General features: G+C 43.0%; 1 protein-coding gene, 1 long non-coding RNA gene and 1 other non-coding gene across 5 annotated transcripts in view; 2 read left to right on the top strand and 1 right to left on the bottom strand.

Annotated features, from left to right (window-relative positions):
• The window catches only part of casd1 (CAS1 domain containing 1), a 125716-nt gene that overhangs the window by 70422 nt on the left and 38308 nt on the right, over positions 1-16986 (bottom strand). Inside the window, exons 5-6 of one of the 3 annotated variants that reach the window (XM_041183518.1) lie at positions 2461-2505; positions 1441-1503 (exon numbers count right to left, since the gene is read on the bottom strand). In XM_041183518.1, the coding sequence (XP_041039452.1) occupies positions 1441-1503; positions 2461-2505 (108 nt within the window). Of the gene's footprint in view, positions 1-1440; positions 1504-1629; positions 1744-2460; positions 2506-16986 lie in introns of those variants that run through there. The other 2 variants (XM_041183520.1, XM_041183519.1) reach the window with 2 other exon arrangements.
• On the top strand, positions 924-16421 carry LOC121275834. Its single transcript, XR_005942573.1, has 2 exons — positions 924-998; positions 15692-16421. It is a non-coding gene; the product is annotated as an uncharacterized LOC121275834 (long non-coding RNA).
• trnak-uuu lies at positions 1791-1863 on the top strand. The gene has a single exon. It is a non-coding gene; the product is annotated as a tRNA-Lys (tRNA).

The following is a 16986-nucleotide window of genomic DNA, read 5'->3' as shown; positions in this document are numbered from 1 at the left end:
CACTAGAGCTATCTCTACCTTGCTTGTCTTGCTTTCTATCCTTAATTAGCACATTCCTTAGATAATATCACCACCTTCAATAGCTCTTTGACCTTTTGTATATGTCATCTTTCGGTTATCTCCACCTATCACTGGCCCTCTATCCAGCTTGGCTTGTCCCACCCCCCCTTAAACTAGCTTATATTTCACCTCTATTCTATTTTTTCTTAGTTGTGTTGAAGGGACATTCGGACTCGAAACATTAACTGTGCTCCTCTCCACAGGTGCTGCCAGACTTGCTGAGTTTTTCCAGGTATTTTTGTTTTTGTTTTAGATTGGGCAATTTTCAGGTCTGAGCGTGGAAGCCTTCGCCCCATTTGCATGATACACAGCGAACAATGATCTGATCAAGATTGTTGTCTTGCAGGATAGCCTTGGTGCTCTCTATTTCGGTGGTGAGCTTGCAAGGCGAGCAAATGGCTAGGGCCTGATTTACAAGACTGCTGATGAGCCCAATCTTAAAGTACGTGGAACAATATGAATTGCAACACGTATATTGGCAGATGAAGGTAGGCTTGCAGTAGACAGTAGTGGAGAAACCATTAGCGGATTTCTCCACTAGGACATTGAGGAATGGGAGCATAATAGGCTGCACCACCTCAAAAGCGAAACAGAATGCAGGATGGAGTCCGTTGGTGTGTTTTAGAAAATCTTCCCCAAGGTTGCTGGTTCAAAGGTTGCAAACATATCATCTAAGTATCAAAAATATGCACGGGATAGGAAGTTATGGCTCATTCCATCAAAAATACATTTCTTGTGGAAACCTACAAGAATATATTCATACGCAGGGATCCATTCTTTGCAAGCAAAAGGAATATGTCCAACCTTACTTTTTTTTTTAAACTTACAGGTACCGGACCCCTTATCCGGCATCCCAAACTCAGGAAGAACACAAAATCTGGTTATATTCAAAGCTGGCAACGTGCCTACACTGGAAACTGCTATATAATCCCCATCAGGTATTGCTGTCCTTTATATCTGTTATTAACAAAGGGTTGATTTACAGGGTTCCACTGATGGCCCCAAACGAGATTATGTTTCCGCCATTAGTTAGTTCTGTTACTGTCTATTTTTAAATTTAAAAGATTTATTTTGTGTGAAGAATTGGCGGTGGAGGAGTACTTCCATTACATGGCATATCCAGGTCACGAGGTGCTGATCCCTGCTCTTTGGTCCAGCCTTACTTATTTCATGTCGGGATTAACAGTGTGGAAGCGGACCTGGTCCGTCCCCATCCCTTCCCAGTCGGCTAAGCGGAGAAATCAGTTGGGCTTTAAGTTTTAATCGATCATTATCTTATTTCTGCATATTTTCCATAATAGTTGCTAAATTCAAATACGATCAAAAAGTTCAATTATCCCTTTAGTTTCCAATATTAGAAAAAGAGATGTTTATACAAACCTCAGTCCAGGCTTTAAAACAATTCTTCATGGAGTTGTTTACTTCTGGGTACCACAAAAAATCCTGTAGTTGGAAACAAAATGAAAATGCTAAGCAAAAGCAGAGGTTTTTCAATCTCAACTTCTTCGCATAGTTAGTGAGGTTAAGGTAGAAGCAAATATGTAGCTCATCAAGATTAAGTCAAATCACCAGGAAAGACAAAAGCTGGAAAGCTGTGGGAGCACAGCTAAGCTTAATTTTGTGTTTTGTCCTTTATCCACACACATTTTACAGTGCTGTCACTGAAGATAGCCAAATGTTTCTTTTCTGCTCCCAGTCAGGAATCACAGCAACTGGTGGAGTTTAGCTGAGCCTGAATAGCTCAGCCAGTAGAACATCGGACTTTTAATCTGAGGGTCCAGGGTTCAAGTCCCTGTTCGGGCACTGCTTCCAATTTGTAATCTGCAAAGCCCTGTAGGTAATTGAAAGAAAACAATGAGATCAATTACAGTTCCCACATGCAGCCTAGCACTGTGGGGAGTTGGGGAAGCCTTATATTGCACCTACAGAGCACACAGCACAGCCACAATAAATACATCCTTCACTGATGGGTTCATGAAGCAGAGCCATGAAATCTCCCTGTTTTTAATAAAAATAAGTTACAGCTACCAGTTAGAACTTTTCATAATGCTGCAAAAGATAAATTAGAGAATTGTAGCTCATAATTAAAACAACTGCCCCTTAACATTCCACAATTTTGGCTGTTATTACCAGTGGTCCAATTAGCTCTTTACATCTCCTTTCTTGAAGGCAATAATTCACGCTGAATTTGTTTCCTATTAAATATACTCAAAATTGCTCATGAAATGTACCATTTATTTGCTATACACTAATGATTGTCAGAAATTGCTATCAAACTGTCCTAGTTAAGTTCATGGAAACATAAAAATATAATAATAATAAATAATAAAACGAATAATAAAAACAGGTACTTCAGAAAAATTTACTGCATTGAAATCTTTAAAGAACGCTGGGACTTACAACTTTCAAAGAAGTACTTCTGTCTTCAAAGGAAATGTTCTCATGCTGTCAATTAAGCACATTATTCAATCAAATTAAAATTTGTTTTAAAAAAACCTATAAATGGGCAGTAAAGCTTACAGCATGACAATCAAATTTTAACATTTTCACACATATTAACACCCTCCAACACACTCCAATCTTGAGGCAACACAAACCACTGCAATATTTTTTTTCCAATTGCACTCTTGGTGCTGTGACTGAAATTTGCGCATTCTTCAACTATCATTTACTATGTGTGTTGATGGTAATCCTATTTATGGTAAGGACTTGCTCAAGTTTGGCCACATCACAAATGTGAAAGTGGACAATTGTGCTCAGCTCCCATTCAATACAACAGGTCTGCAGCTACAGCATAACTGAAGAGTTTCTCAGCCCTTAATTTTATTTTCTTTATTTTGGAAAATAATTACATTAGTGGAAATCTCAACTGAGTAGAGTTGAACAACAGAATCCCAATTTAGTGCCTAGAATATAAGTAGATGAATAGAACTTGCTTGGTACTTTCAGTTGACTTAGCGAGCAATATATTAATTTTAAGTCAGAGCTGTGTGTTTTTACATTTTACCAGTTTTTCATGCTTTTCCTGTAACTTTGGGTTTCCTGTACAATTAATATATATGATTTATATATGATTTATATATGCATTTATATATGATACCTATCATGACCTCAGGGCATTCAATGTGCTTTGCAGTCAATTAACTACATTTTAAGTGTAGACATTTGTAATACAAGGCAATACCAATTCACAGAAAGATCTTAACCAGCAAGAAATTAAATGACCAGGTAATCTTTTTCTAGTGATATTGGTCAAGGGATTTAGCTTCGCAGCAGTCCCTCAGGACTTCACTAATGTGTCCACCTAAATTAAACGCTCAAGGTTGATTAAAGCTGATCCCACAACCATCTGACTCAGATGGGAGTATTTCCACTAAGTAATGACCAATCTAGCGAGGAAAAAAAAGTTGGAAACAAAGTAATGGTCAGCATATAATATCCATCCATTTAGAATGCAGATTACAGAAACATTCAGCAGGTCTGACAGCATCTGCGGAGAGGAATACAGTTAACCTTTTGAGTCCATATGACTTCATCAGAATAAAGAAAAATAGAAATGAGGTGAAATATAAGCTATTTGAGGGGGGGTGGGACAGGTAGAGCTGGATAGAGGGCCAGTGATAGGTGGAGGCAAAGAAGAGATTGCCAAAGATGTCAGACAACTGAAGTTCCATTCCTCATGTTTTGAACCCACCCAGGATTACAGGTATCTCTGGGACATACAACGCTCCTTGGACTGCTGTTCTCATTGCATCCTGAGATCCACATTCAGTGCCATGCGCTGCCATATGAACACAATCGACCTCTCCCTTCAGCAGAACCAACTCACCCTATCTCTAAGTTGTCCTTGCCCCCAGTTTCATTTCATTCTTCGTCTCATCTGATGCCTTAACAAGAAACTTTGTCTTTCTTTCAGGTGCAAAGGAACACAAGCTCCAACAACTCATCGACATCAACACCTATCCAGGACCTTTCACCCTTGCCCGTCCCTCTGACACCATTCGGTCTTCCAACCCCAGCCCCGACCATGTTTTCACCATACACCCTGACCTTCCCCTCTCTGATGCTCAACATTCAGTGCTCAGCAAAGGACTCAGTTTCATACCCTTACGTTCTCACCTCAATGAATTTCGGGCTCGGAACGATGCTGAACTCTTCTTCCGCCACCTTCGTCTTCGTGCTCACTTCTTTGGGCAGGAGTCCTCTCCTTGTTCACCTGGACCCCCCCCTCTGGATTCTTACCTGCTTTTGATCTTTTCATTGAGAACTGTCGACGTGACATCAGTCATCTCAATTTCTCTGCTCCTCTCACCCACTCTAACCTGTCTTTTTCTGAACTTACCACACTCCATTCTATCAGATCCAACGCTGACTTTGTCATCAAACCTGCTGACAAGGGTGGTGCTGTTGTTGTCTGGCGCACTGATCTCTACCTCGCATAGGCTAAGTGTCAACTCACAGACACTTCCTCCCACCTCCCCCTGGACCATGACCCCGACCATTGAACATCAAGCCATTGTTTTCAGGACTGTCACTGACCTCATCTCCTCTGGAGATTTTCCCTTCATAGCTTCCAACCTCAGTCTCCCAACCTCGGACAGCCCGCTTCTACCTCCTAGCCAAAACCCACAAACAGGACTGTCCCAGCAGACCAATCGTGTCAGCCTGTTCCTCCCCCACAGAACTCATTTCTTGCTTTCTTGGCTCCATTCTCTCTCCCCTTGTCCAGTCTCTTCTCAACTACATCCGCGATTCCTCTGACACCCTACATCATATCAGTTCCCTGGCTCCAAACGCCTCCTCTTCACCATGGGCGTCCAATCCCTCTACACCTCCATCCCCCACCAGGATGCTCCGAGGGCTCTCCGCTTCTTCCTCAAACAGAGGCCCAAACAATCCCCATCCACCACCACTATCCTCCATCTGGCTGAACTTGTTCTCTCACTGAATAATTTCTCCTTAAACTTGTCTCACTTCCTCCAAAGAAAAGGAGTGGCTATGGGTACCTGCATGGGCCTCAGTTTTGCCTGTCTCTTTATGGGGTATGTAGAACACTCCTTGTTCCAGTCCTACTCAGGCCCCCTCCCACAACTCTTTCTCCGGTACATTGTTGAAGGCTTCGGTGCCGCTTCATGCTCTCATCTGGACCTGGAAAAATTTATTAAGTTTGCTTCCAATTTCCACCCCTCCATCGTTTTCACATGGTCCATCACTGACACTTCCCTTCCCTTCCTTGACCTCTGTGTCTCAATTTCTGGTGATAGGCTTGTAATGATTATTGGTGAACAGTCTACCGATGCCCACAGCTGCCTCGACTACAGCTCCTCACACCCCGCTTCCTGTGAGGACTCCATCCCATTCTCTCAGTTCCCTTGCCTCCGTCGCATCTGTTTTGATGATGCCACTTTCAAAACAGTTCCTCTGACTTGTCTTCCTTCTTCCTTAACCAAGGTTTTCCAACCACGGTGGTTGACAGGGCCCTCAACCATGTTCGGCCCATCTCCCGCGCATCCGCCCTCACACCTTCCTCGCCCTCCCAGAACCATGATAGGGTCCCCCTCGTCCTCACTTATCACCCCACCAGCCTCCGCATTCAAAGGATCATCCTCCGCCATTTCTGCCAACTCCAGCATGATGCCACCACCAAACTAATCTTCCCTTCACCGCCATCGGCATTCCGTAGGGACCGTTCCCTCTGGGACACCCTATGCAACCTTCCTATACAACCGCAGGAGGTGTAACACCTGCCCCTTTACTTCCCCACTTCCTCACCATCCAAGGGCCCAAACACTTCTTTCAAGTGAAGCAACAATTCACTTGCACTTCCCTCAATTTAGTTTACTGCATTCGCTGCTCCCAATGCAGTCTCCGCTACATTGGAGAAACCAAATGCAGACTGGATGACCGCTTTGTGGAACACCTTCGGTCTGTCCACAAGCATGACCCAGACCTCCCTGTCGCTTGCCATTTTAACACATCACTCTGCTCTCATGCCCACATGGCCGTCCTTGGCCTGCTGCATTGTTCCAGTGAAGCTCAACGCAAACTGGAGGAACAGCACCTCATCTTCCGATTAGGCTCTTTACAGCTTTCCAGACTTAACATTGAGTTCCACAACTTCAGATCATGCACTCTCTCCTCCATCCCCGCTCCTTTCCGATCCCCCTTTTTTCTAATAATTTATAATTTTTAAAATTAAAAAAATATATATTTTTCTTTTCCCACCTATTTCTATTATTTCTAAATGTTTTTCCATCCATTATTTTATCTCCACCTTTTAGCCATTTCGATCCCTTCCCCCTACCCCACCCCCCCTAGGGCCACCTGTCACTTTCTCGTCCTGCTTTCTATCCTTAATGTCACCTTTAGCACATTCCTTAGCTAATATCACCACTGTCAATACCCCTTTGTCCTTTTGTCTATGACATCTTTGGCAATCTCTTCTTTGCCTCTACCTATCATTGGCCCTTTATCCAACTCTACCTATCCCACCCGACTCAAACAGCTTATATTTCACCTCATTTCTATTTTTCTTTAGTTCTGATGAAGAGTCATATGGACTCGAAATGTTAACTGTGTTTTCCTCTTCACAGATACTGTCAGTCCTGCTGAGTTTTTCCAGCTATTTTTGTTTTTGTTTTAGATTTCCAGCATCCGCAGTATTTTTCTTTTATATTACAGAAACATTCACTGGCTTAATGTTGAGCAGAACGTTTGCAGCACAACACATAAGAATGACACACGGTTACAGTTTAAGAATGCAGTTAGGAGCAATATTTTATTGCAAATGCTTCATGTATTTCAACTTAAGAGTCCTTTTCTTTCCTCCAAGTATATCTTGCCAGCAGTCTTTCCCAAGTTTAATTTAATTTTTGCTCGAGATTTGGGCGATGCTGGCAAGGCAACATTTAATCCTCATTTCTGGTTGTCCTGAGGTGGTAGTTGGTCTTCCAAAACAGCTGCAGTCTTAAGTGATCAGTAACAACAATAACTTATATTTACTGGTAATGAAATGCCCCAAGGCACTTCACAGGAGCATTATAAAACACAATATGACACTGAGCCACAAAAGGAGATATTAGGTTAGATGACTAAAAGGAAGGTTTTGAAGAGCATCTTAGAGCAGGAAAGACAGAGAGGTGAAGGGAGGGGATTCAAGAGCTTAAGACCTAGCAATTGAAGGCACGGCCACCAATAGTGGAGCGATTAAAATTGTGGATGCACAAAAGGCCAGAATTAGAGGTTAGCAGATATATTAGACTGCTACGGAGATGGAGGAGTTATTTTAAAATTTGTTCTTTCACAGAATGTGGGTGTCGCTGGCTAGGCCAGCATTTATTGCCCATCCCTAACTGCCCCTGAGGTGGCGGTGAAAAGCCACCATCTTCAACCACTGCAGATCGCGTGGTGTAAGTACACCCAAAGTGCTGGTTGGGAAGGAGTGCCAGGATTCTGACGACATAGGCGACATAGTTTCAAGTCAGGATGGTATGTGGCTTGGAGGAGAAATTGTAGATGGTTCTGTTCCCATACATTTACTAAACTTGTCCTTCTAAGTGGTATAGGTCGCAGGTTTGGAAGGTGCCGTTAGTGAAGCCTTGGCAAGTTGGAGCACATCTTGTAGATAGTACACACCCCTGTGCATTGGTGGTGGATACTGAAATTGGTGGACGGGGTGCCAGTGAAGTGGACTGCTTTATCCTGGATGGTGTTGCGCTTCTGGAGTGCTGTTGGAGCTGCACTCATCCAGGCAAGTGGAGAGTATTCCATCACAATCCTGGCTTGCACCTTGTAGATAGTGGACAGGCTGTGGGGAATCAGGAGGCAAGTTACTCTCCACACAATTCCCAGCCTCTAAACTGTTCTTGTAGCCACAGTATTTATATGGCTAGTTCAGTTCAGTTTCTGGCCAATGGTAACCCCAGGATTTTGATAGTGGGGGATTCAGCAATGGTAATGCCATTGAACATCAAGGGGAGATAGCTAGATTCTCTCTTGTTGGAGATGGTCATTGACTGGCAACGGGTGGCACAAATGTATTTGCCACTTATTGGCCCAAGCCTGAATGCTGTCCAGATCTTGCTGCATTTGGGCACGGACTGCTTTAGTATCCAAGGAGTCACAAATGGTGCTGAACATTGTACTATCAGCGAACATCCCCAATCGGACCTTATGATTGAGGGAAGGTCGTTGGTGAAACAGCCAAAGATGGTTGAGCCGAGGATGCTACCCTGAAGAACTCCTGCAGTAATGTCCTGGAGCTCAGATGCTTGGCCTCCAACAACCACAACCATCGTCCTTTGTTTTGGATAGGACTCCAACCAGTGGAGAGTTTTCTCCCTGATTTCCACTGACTCCAGTTTTGTTAGGAATCCTTGATGCCACACTCGATTAAATGCTGCCTTGATGGCAAGGGCAGTCACTCTCCCCTCACGTCTGGAGATCAGCTCTTTTGTTCATGCTTGGACTAAGGCTTCTATGAGGTCAGGAGCCAAATGGCCCTGGCGGAACCAAAACTGAGCATATGAGCAGGTTATTGCTGAGTAAGTGCTGCTTGATAGCACTGTTGACAACCCCTTCCTTCACTGTGCCGATGATTGAGAGTAGACTATTGGGGCTGTAATTGGAAGGTTGAATTTGTTCTGCTTTTTGTGTACTGGATGCACCTGGGCAGTTTTCTACATACGCGCATCCGCCCTCAAGCCTTCTCCTCCCTCCCAGAAACATGATAGGGTCCCCCTTGTCCTCACTTATCACCCCACCAGCCTCCGCATTCAAAGGATCATCCTCCGCCATTTCCGCCAACTCCAGCATGATGCCACCACCAAACACATCTTCCCTTCACCCCCCTTATCGGCATTCCGTAGGGATCGCTCCCTCCGGGACACCCTGGTCCACTCCTCCATCACCCCCTACTCCTCAACCCCCTCCTATGGCACCACCCCATGCCCACGCAAAAGATGCAACACCTGCCCCTTCACTTCCTCTCTCCTCACCGTCCAAGGACCCAAACACTCCTTTCAAGTGAAGCAGCATTTCACTTGCATTTCCCCCAACTTAGTCTACTGCATTCATTGCTCCCAATGTGGTCTCCTCTCCATTGGAGAGACCAAACGTAAACTGGGCGACCGCTTTGCAGAACACCTGAGGTCTGTCCGCAAGAATGACCCAAACATCCCTGTCGCTTGCCATTTTAACACTCCACCCTGCTCTCTTGGCCACATGTCTGTCCTTGGCTTGCTGCATTGTTCCAGTGAAGCCCAACGCAAACTGGAGGAACAACACCTCATCTTCCGACTAGGGACTTTACAGCCTTCCGGACTGAATATTGAATTCAACAACTTTAGGTCGTGAGCTCCCTCCCCCATCCCCACCCCCTTTCTGTTTCCCCCTTCCTTTTTTTTCCAATAAATTATATAGATTTTTCTTTTCCCACCTATTTCCATTATTTTTAAATCTTGTATGCCCTGCTAGTCTTTCCACCCCACCCCCACTAGAGCTATACCTTGAGTGCCCTACCATCCATTCTTAATTAGCACATTCGTTTAGATAATATCACCAACTTTAACTTTAACACCTGTGTTCTATTGTACTACTGTCGTTGACATCTTTTGATGATCTGCTTCTATCACTGCTTGTTTGTCCCTACAACCACACCCACCCCCCCCCACGTCTCTGTCTCTCTATCTCTCCTCCCCCCACACACACACTTTAAACCAGCTTATATTTCAACTCTTTCTTGGACTCGAACTCAAGTTCTGTCGAAGGGTCATGAGGACTCGAAACGTCAACTCTTTTCTTCTCCGCCGATGCTGCCAGACCTGCTGAGTTTTTCCAGGTAATTCTGTTTTTGTTTTAGTTTTCTACATTGTCGAGTAGATACCAGTGTTTTTGCTGTACTGGATAGCTTGGCTAAGGGTGCAGCTCATTCTGGAGCACAAGTCTTCAATACTATTGCTGGAATGTTAACAGGGCCCATAGCCATTGCAATATCCAGCGCCTTCAGCTGTTTCTTGATATCACTTGGTGTGAATTGAATTGGCTGAAGACAGGCAAATGTGATGCTGGAGATCTCAGGAAGAGACGGATATGGATCATCCACTTGGCACTTCTGGCTGAACATTGCTGCAAATGTTTCAGCCTTATCTTTTGCACTGATATGCTGGGCTCCCACATTATTGAGGATGGAGATATTTTTGGGGCCTCCTCCTCCAGTGAGTCATTTAATTGTCCACCACCATTCACAACTGGATGTAGCAGGTCTGCAGAACTGAGATCTGATCTGTTGGTTGTGGGGTCATTTAGCTGTCTATCACTTGCTGCTTTTGCTGTGTGGCATGCAAGTAAGTCCTGTGTTGTAGTTTCACTTGGCTGGCACCTCATTTTTAGGTACGCCTGGTGTTGCTCCTGGCATGCCCTCTTATAATCTTCATTGAACCAAGGTTGATGCCCCGGTTTGATGGCATTGGTAGAGTGTGGGATATGTCGTGCCATGAGGTTAGAGGTCATGGTTGTATACAATTCTGCTGCTCCTAATGGCCCACAATGACTCATGAATGCCAAGTTTTGAGTTCCTAGATCTGTTTGAAATCTATCCCATTTAGCATTGTGGTACAACATGATGGAGGGTATCCTCAATGTGAAGACAGGACTTTGTCTCCACAAGGACTGTGCAGTGGTTACTCCTACCAATACTGTTATGGACAGATGCAATTATGACAGGTAGATTGGTGAAGTCAAGGTCAAGTAGATTTTTCCTCCTTGTTGGTTCCTTCACAATCTGTCACAGACCCAGTCTGACAGCTATGTCCTTTAGAACTTGCTAGCTTTGTCAGTAGTGGGGCTATTGAGCTAATCTTGGTGACAGATGTTGAAATCCCCTGCTAGTAAAGCTACAACACGGGACTTACTTGCATGCCAAACAGTACATTCATGACAAAGTACATTCTGTGCCAATGCCCCCTCAGTGTTTCCTCCAAGTGGTGTTCAACATGGGGGAGTACTGCTGCATCAGCTGGGCGAGGAAGTAGGTGTTAACCAACAGGAGGATTCCTTATTCATGTTTGACCTGATGCCATGAGATTACAGATATAGGGAAGGGCAAAGCCATGGAAGGAGTTGAAAACATGGAGGGGAATGATTTGATCAGGGCCCAATGTAAGGCAGCAAGCACAGGCGTGATAGGGGAATGGGGCTTGCTGCAAATTAAGACATAGGCAGTTGAGTTCTGGATGACCTCAAGTTTACAGAGAATAGATTGTGGGAGACCAGCCAGGAGTGTGCTGGAACAGTCGAGTAGAGAGGTAACAAAGGCATGAACGAGGGTTTCAGCAGATAAGCTAAAGTGGTGGTGAAGTCGGGCGACATTACAGAAGTAGAAATAGGCAGTCTTAGTAATGGCATGAATAGGAGATCGGAAGCTCAGAGATCAAACATGGCACCACAGGCTGGTTTAATCTTAGACTGTTGCCGGGGGAGAGGAATGGAGCGTGTCGTTTGGGAACAGAGTTTGGAGCAGGGATAGCTTCAGCTATCCCAATATTTAATTGGGAGATGTTTCTGCACATTCAATAGTGAATGTTGGACAAGCAGTCTGATAAGCTTAGTAGCAGTGGAGGAATCGAGAAAGATGGTGGTGAGATATAGCTGGGTGTCGTCAGTGTACATATGAAAGCTAATGCTATGCTTTTGGATGATATCACCGACGAGTAGCATGTAGATGAGATAGCAGGGAGTTAAGGATAGATCCTTGGGGATATCACGTGTAATGTTGCAGCAGCAGGATGAGAAGCCATTGTTAGTGGTTCACTAGCTATGATTGGACAGATAAGAATAGAATCAGATGAGAGCAGTCATACCCAGTTGCATGAAAGTGAAGAGGTGTTGGAGGAAGATGATGTGGTCAATTGTTTTAAAGGCTGCAGACAGGTTGAGAAAGATGAGGAGGGAAAGTTTACCTTTGTCACAGTCACATAACACATTTGTGACTTTGAGAGCAGTTTCAATACTGTGGTAGGGAGGAAAACTTGATTGGAAGAATTAAACATGGAGTTCCAGAGAAGATTGAAATGGATTTGGAAGGCAACGACATAATCAAGAGCTCTGGAGAGGAAAGGGAAGTTGTAGATGGGATGGTAGTTTGGAAGGACAGTGAGATCAAAGGTTGGCTTTCTGAAGGGACAGGTTTTAACGGCAGATTTAAAAAGGAGAGAGAGGGACAACACCAAAAGGGAGACAACCATTTACAATATTGACTAACATGGGGACCTGGAGGGAAAGTTGAGTAATCAGAAGCGTTAGTGCAACTAAGATCAAGGGATGACATGAGCTCAGAGGGCATGAGGGAAAATAGGAGAGAAACTAGAGGAAAATGACAGTTCAGGGCTAGGGCGGAGGGGAGCAATAAAGGAAGTTTGGCCAGGTAAGTTTGTGAAAGGGAGGGATGTGACAGAAAGTGAACTGGAAAGAAAAAGACAAGGAAGACCAAGCAGGAATACAATAAAAGATAATGGATAAAAACACAGAAAATGATGAGAATAGAAACTAATGGAGTGTCTCAATCTTAGTGACAATGAGGTTCATGAGCTCCTCGCACTTGTTGGCAAGGAGGATAGGGAAGGGAAGGGAAGAGAGATTTAAGATGATGGTTTGCAGTGGAGAAAGGAACCAGGAGGTTCTGTCTGCATTCCTGGGAGTTGTAGGAAATTTCAGGGTTCTAACTCAGCATCAATGAAATAATAGTAATATATGATTTATTATAAATAAAATGTACCACCAAATTTTATTTTGATAAACAAATTTCATCTGCTCCCAGCCCCTCCCGGGTTCTGAGTTGACCTACCGGAGAATCTGGTATCATTCAAACTTAGCTTTTTGCTTGCTGAGGAAATTGGCATCGATGGACTACAGAAGTCTAGGGCCCCAGGCAAAGTAGCTGTAATTAGAACTTTATTCATGAAGGTTCTGAATTCCTCACCCTGCAGTACCATGCTGTCACAGTTCTTTTCAGTCAAGAAGCACAAACAGTCTGAGAACTCTAAGAGTAAACCTCACAAAAAAAAGCCAAGTTAGAAGAAAGTGAACTGGAAAGAAAAAGACAAGGAAGACCAAGCAGGAATACAATAAAAGATAATGGATAAAAACACAGCAAATGATGAGAATGGAAAAGATTTAGTCATGTTAGCATTCTTTTAAACAAAGTACTTTAAGCACTAGCTATAGGTTACTACATTAAGTGAAAATGTCAGCAGAACCTACATTATTAGAACATGGATAAGAGCAGAAAATGGACATTTTCTACTAAAGACTTGATATAATTGTGTGAAGAACTTTGTGATGGCTCACGTGGAAAAAATGCTTCATAAAAAATGCTTCATAATCGCAAAAGTAATAATAATGAAAAGGTTAATGAGGTAATAATTATCTGCTGCTTGTGGAACATCTCATTGTGGAGTTTGGAAGAATGAGAAGTGATCTCATTGAAACATAGAAGCTTCTCAGCAAGCTTGATAGGGTAGATGTTGAGAGGATGTTTTCCCTCATGGGTGGAATTTAGAATTGGGGGCACAGTTTCAAAATAAGGGGTTTCCCATTTAAGACAAAGATGAGGAGGAATTTCTTCTCTGAGGGTTGTTAGTATTGGGAATTCTCTTCCATAGAGAGCAGTAATGGCTGGGTCATTGAATATATTCAAGGTTACATTACAGAGGAGTCAAAGGTTATGGGGCATGCAGGAAACTGGAGTTAGGGCTAATCAGATAAGACATGATCTTACTGAATAGCAGAGCAGGCTCGAAGGGCCAAATAGCCTACTCCTGCTCCTATTTCTTCTGTTTTTGTTATCTAGGCAAACAAGAAAAACTGCAAGAAATCTTAAGGACTGGAGGTGCCAACATTCTAGAGATAAGCAAAAAATTCAGAGACATTGAAAGAAAAAAGTGAAGACACAACTGTAATGAGCAATTATTACTTAGTACCACTTGAGGCTGTGCACTATGAATTCAAGTCTCAGCAGTCCAGCAAAAATGATTCAGCAAATAGAAAGCAGGAAGACACACAATTCACCTTGAGATCTTAAAAATTAAAGCCAGAAATAGGAGCATAGATGGCTAAGTACAGTAGAACATTGCAAGCCATTGGAGATTTCCAGAGATAAGTCAGAGGATTAAGTGGTGATAACAAATAAAAAGTTGTTTTTAAAGAAAACTATAAAACCATGAAGTATGTGGAAAGGGTAAACAGGGGTTTCTTGCCTGCTATAGGAAACATAAAAAGCATATTCAGGAGAGGGGAGGCTGGAGTTGCTTAATGTGAATTCTCGAAAATATTTGCAGCTTTCCATACTGGCCAAGAAAGCTGAAACTTTGTGAAATTCCTGCAGACCTATCTAGAAAGCCAATAAGATACTTTTACATTACCAATTTAAACAGTTCTCATGTCAGAAACAATCTCCATGCCCTTATCAGCTCAATCAAGTGTTGGTTGCAGTAGGTTCTCCTGTGCAATTGGGACAGCTGATCATTACTGAATGTGAATATAAGTGAGACTGATTACTTGGCAGATTTCTAAACTTGCTGCCTGGGTGCAAAATTGGCTTTGCAGATTGGCTGCCCTTTATAGAAACCAGATGAAAAATTAATTTGGACATTTTCTACAACAGGGGATCAAACCTGCAATGAGTTTCATACCGGGGCAAGCTGAAAATCTGCACCCCTCTGTACACAGGGTTGTAAAGACAGATTGGTAGCTTACATTTTCATGGATGCTAATATAAGTGACAGAAGCAGAAAAAGGACTGTGCAATATAAAAACAATTACAGTACTCTTGTTAGATGCAGGAAGTCTGCAAGTTGAATTCCTAGCTGAGAAGAAACCATTACACAAAAGGACACAGTGGGCAGCCCATTAAAAATTGTATTTTCCCAGAAGTTTGAGAATAAAAAAATGCAAATTTGCAGGACTTCCTGGTAGCCTGTATTAGCGAGTTTCAGCAGTTTTAAATTTGACTTGCAGCTGACTGGGCTTGGCAGCACTAACAAGACTAAAAGCACCAAATAAAGAACAGTGATGTGCTTAACTAATTAAAATGAGTTGTTTCAATTGAGTATCTGCATTAAATGTATAAGCATTGGGCTCAATGTTTAAAAAAAATATTTCCAGACTCACATTTAACCATTCACTGACAAAATGTTCAATACGCCCTCTCAAGTGGGCACAAAGTAACCTATGGCACTGCCTGAAGAGCTGGGGATCTCCTGCCCAACATTTATCCCTCAACCAACTACTAAAAACAGATTAAACAATTATAATTCTCTTGTTGTTTGTCATAACTTACTGTGTGCAAATTGGCTGGTGAGTTTGTTTACATAACAATAGTGACTGCGTTTCAATTTTATTTGTTGGACATATAATGCTTGGAATCTCTTGAGAACATGAAATGCAATGATATAGTTCCTATCTTATTGACCTTGGAAAAGGAGGTGTAACAGTTTTAGAATTTGCAATTAAGTTGTGAAACTGTTTTTAATTCAGTTACAGGTGTCATGTCAAGAAGGCATGCAGACAAAAAATCTAAAATTTTGTTTCTCTTTTTTTAAAATGGACAATTGCTGGGCTGATAAAATGGCTGCAGCTAGTCATATGCTGATAGTTCTGTAAAATTCTGAGCAGCCCTATTGGACAAAGGCAAACTCATCAACCTCCTAGAATGCGATTTGTATTGTATGAACATGAGATGTCTGCACCAGCCAGTTCTGGACAAAGGCAGAGCTTTTTGTCACTCATCTCCAAAGCTGCGCAAAGGGTTTTACAGTTACCTGCTCAAAACACAACGGGTTTTCACAAGGGGCCCTCGTTGGCTAAATGGCTCGACCTGAAACCACGATGCCACATGACCGAGATTTGAGCTGTTTGATTTACTTTAATTATACAGCTTTTGGATTCTATCTTCAGTTACTGTTTAACCTCAGAAGAGATAACAGGATTCCAGGCTATAGCAGCCTGCCTCTGACCTCCACCTCTCTCAAAGTCTGATCTCCAGGAAGAATCTTGCATTTTGCCTTCAAAGTGAACTAATTTCCAGAATACGAGAATACTCTGGTGCATTTTCACCTGCCTCAACCTTCAACTGAGCTCCTCGGAAAAGACCAGGACTTCTCTCAGACAAAGCCAACTGAAAGAACCTTCCCTGGACAATGACTTACTGGACTCATGTGAAACAATTTTTTTTGTGTAGTCTTTGCCCTGTGCCTTTCTTTCCCTTATCCTTCTTTCATTGTGTGAATGTACCAGGGTTATTTAGCAGTAACCCCTTCCCTGTATTTTCAGTATGTGTAAAATGAACTGACCCTGATTTTATCCCATCTCAAGTTTGCTGTGGGGTTATTAATAGAGGATTGGTTTACTCCAAAACTGAGGAGTTGGGGAAAATATGCCACCACTTAAACGGGGAAAATCAGAAATCAAAAACACCTTTCTGTTCACGAACTGGTGGTGAGAGGAGAAATCAGGGCTCTCTTAAATTAAACCACCCCCCTCACATCCATAACACAGGTTGTGGCATCACCGGTAAGGCCAGCAATTATTGCCCATTGCTAATTGCCCTGGTGGTGGTGAGCCCCCTATTGAATTGCTGCAGTCCTTGAGGTGAAGGTACTCCTACAGTGCTGTTAGGGAGAAAGTTCCAGCGTTTTGACCCAGCAATAAAGGAACAGCAACATATTTCCAAGTCAGGATGGTGTGCAACTTGGAGAACTTGGAGATATTGTTCTTACGTGCCTGCTGCTTTTGTCCTTCTAGGCAGCAGAGGTCATGGGATTGGGAGGGGGCTGTCAAGAAACACTTGGCCTACTTAACTAACCAAGCAATGCGAGGGATGATAGATACGGAATACGAGAGTCAAGAAAAGAGAGGAAGTGAAAACAAAAA

The sequence above is a fragment of the Carcharodon carcharias genome, chromosome 3 (genome assembly GCF_017639515.1).
Source record: "Carcharodon carcharias isolate sCarCar2 chromosome 3, sCarCar2.pri, whole genome shotgun sequence".
Classification (NCBI taxonomy): Eukaryota; Metazoa; Chordata; class Chondrichthyes; order Lamniformes; family Lamnidae; genus Carcharodon; species Carcharodon carcharias.
Note: the sequence above shows the minus strand (reverse complement) of the source record. Positions and strands in the feature narration are given on the sequence as shown.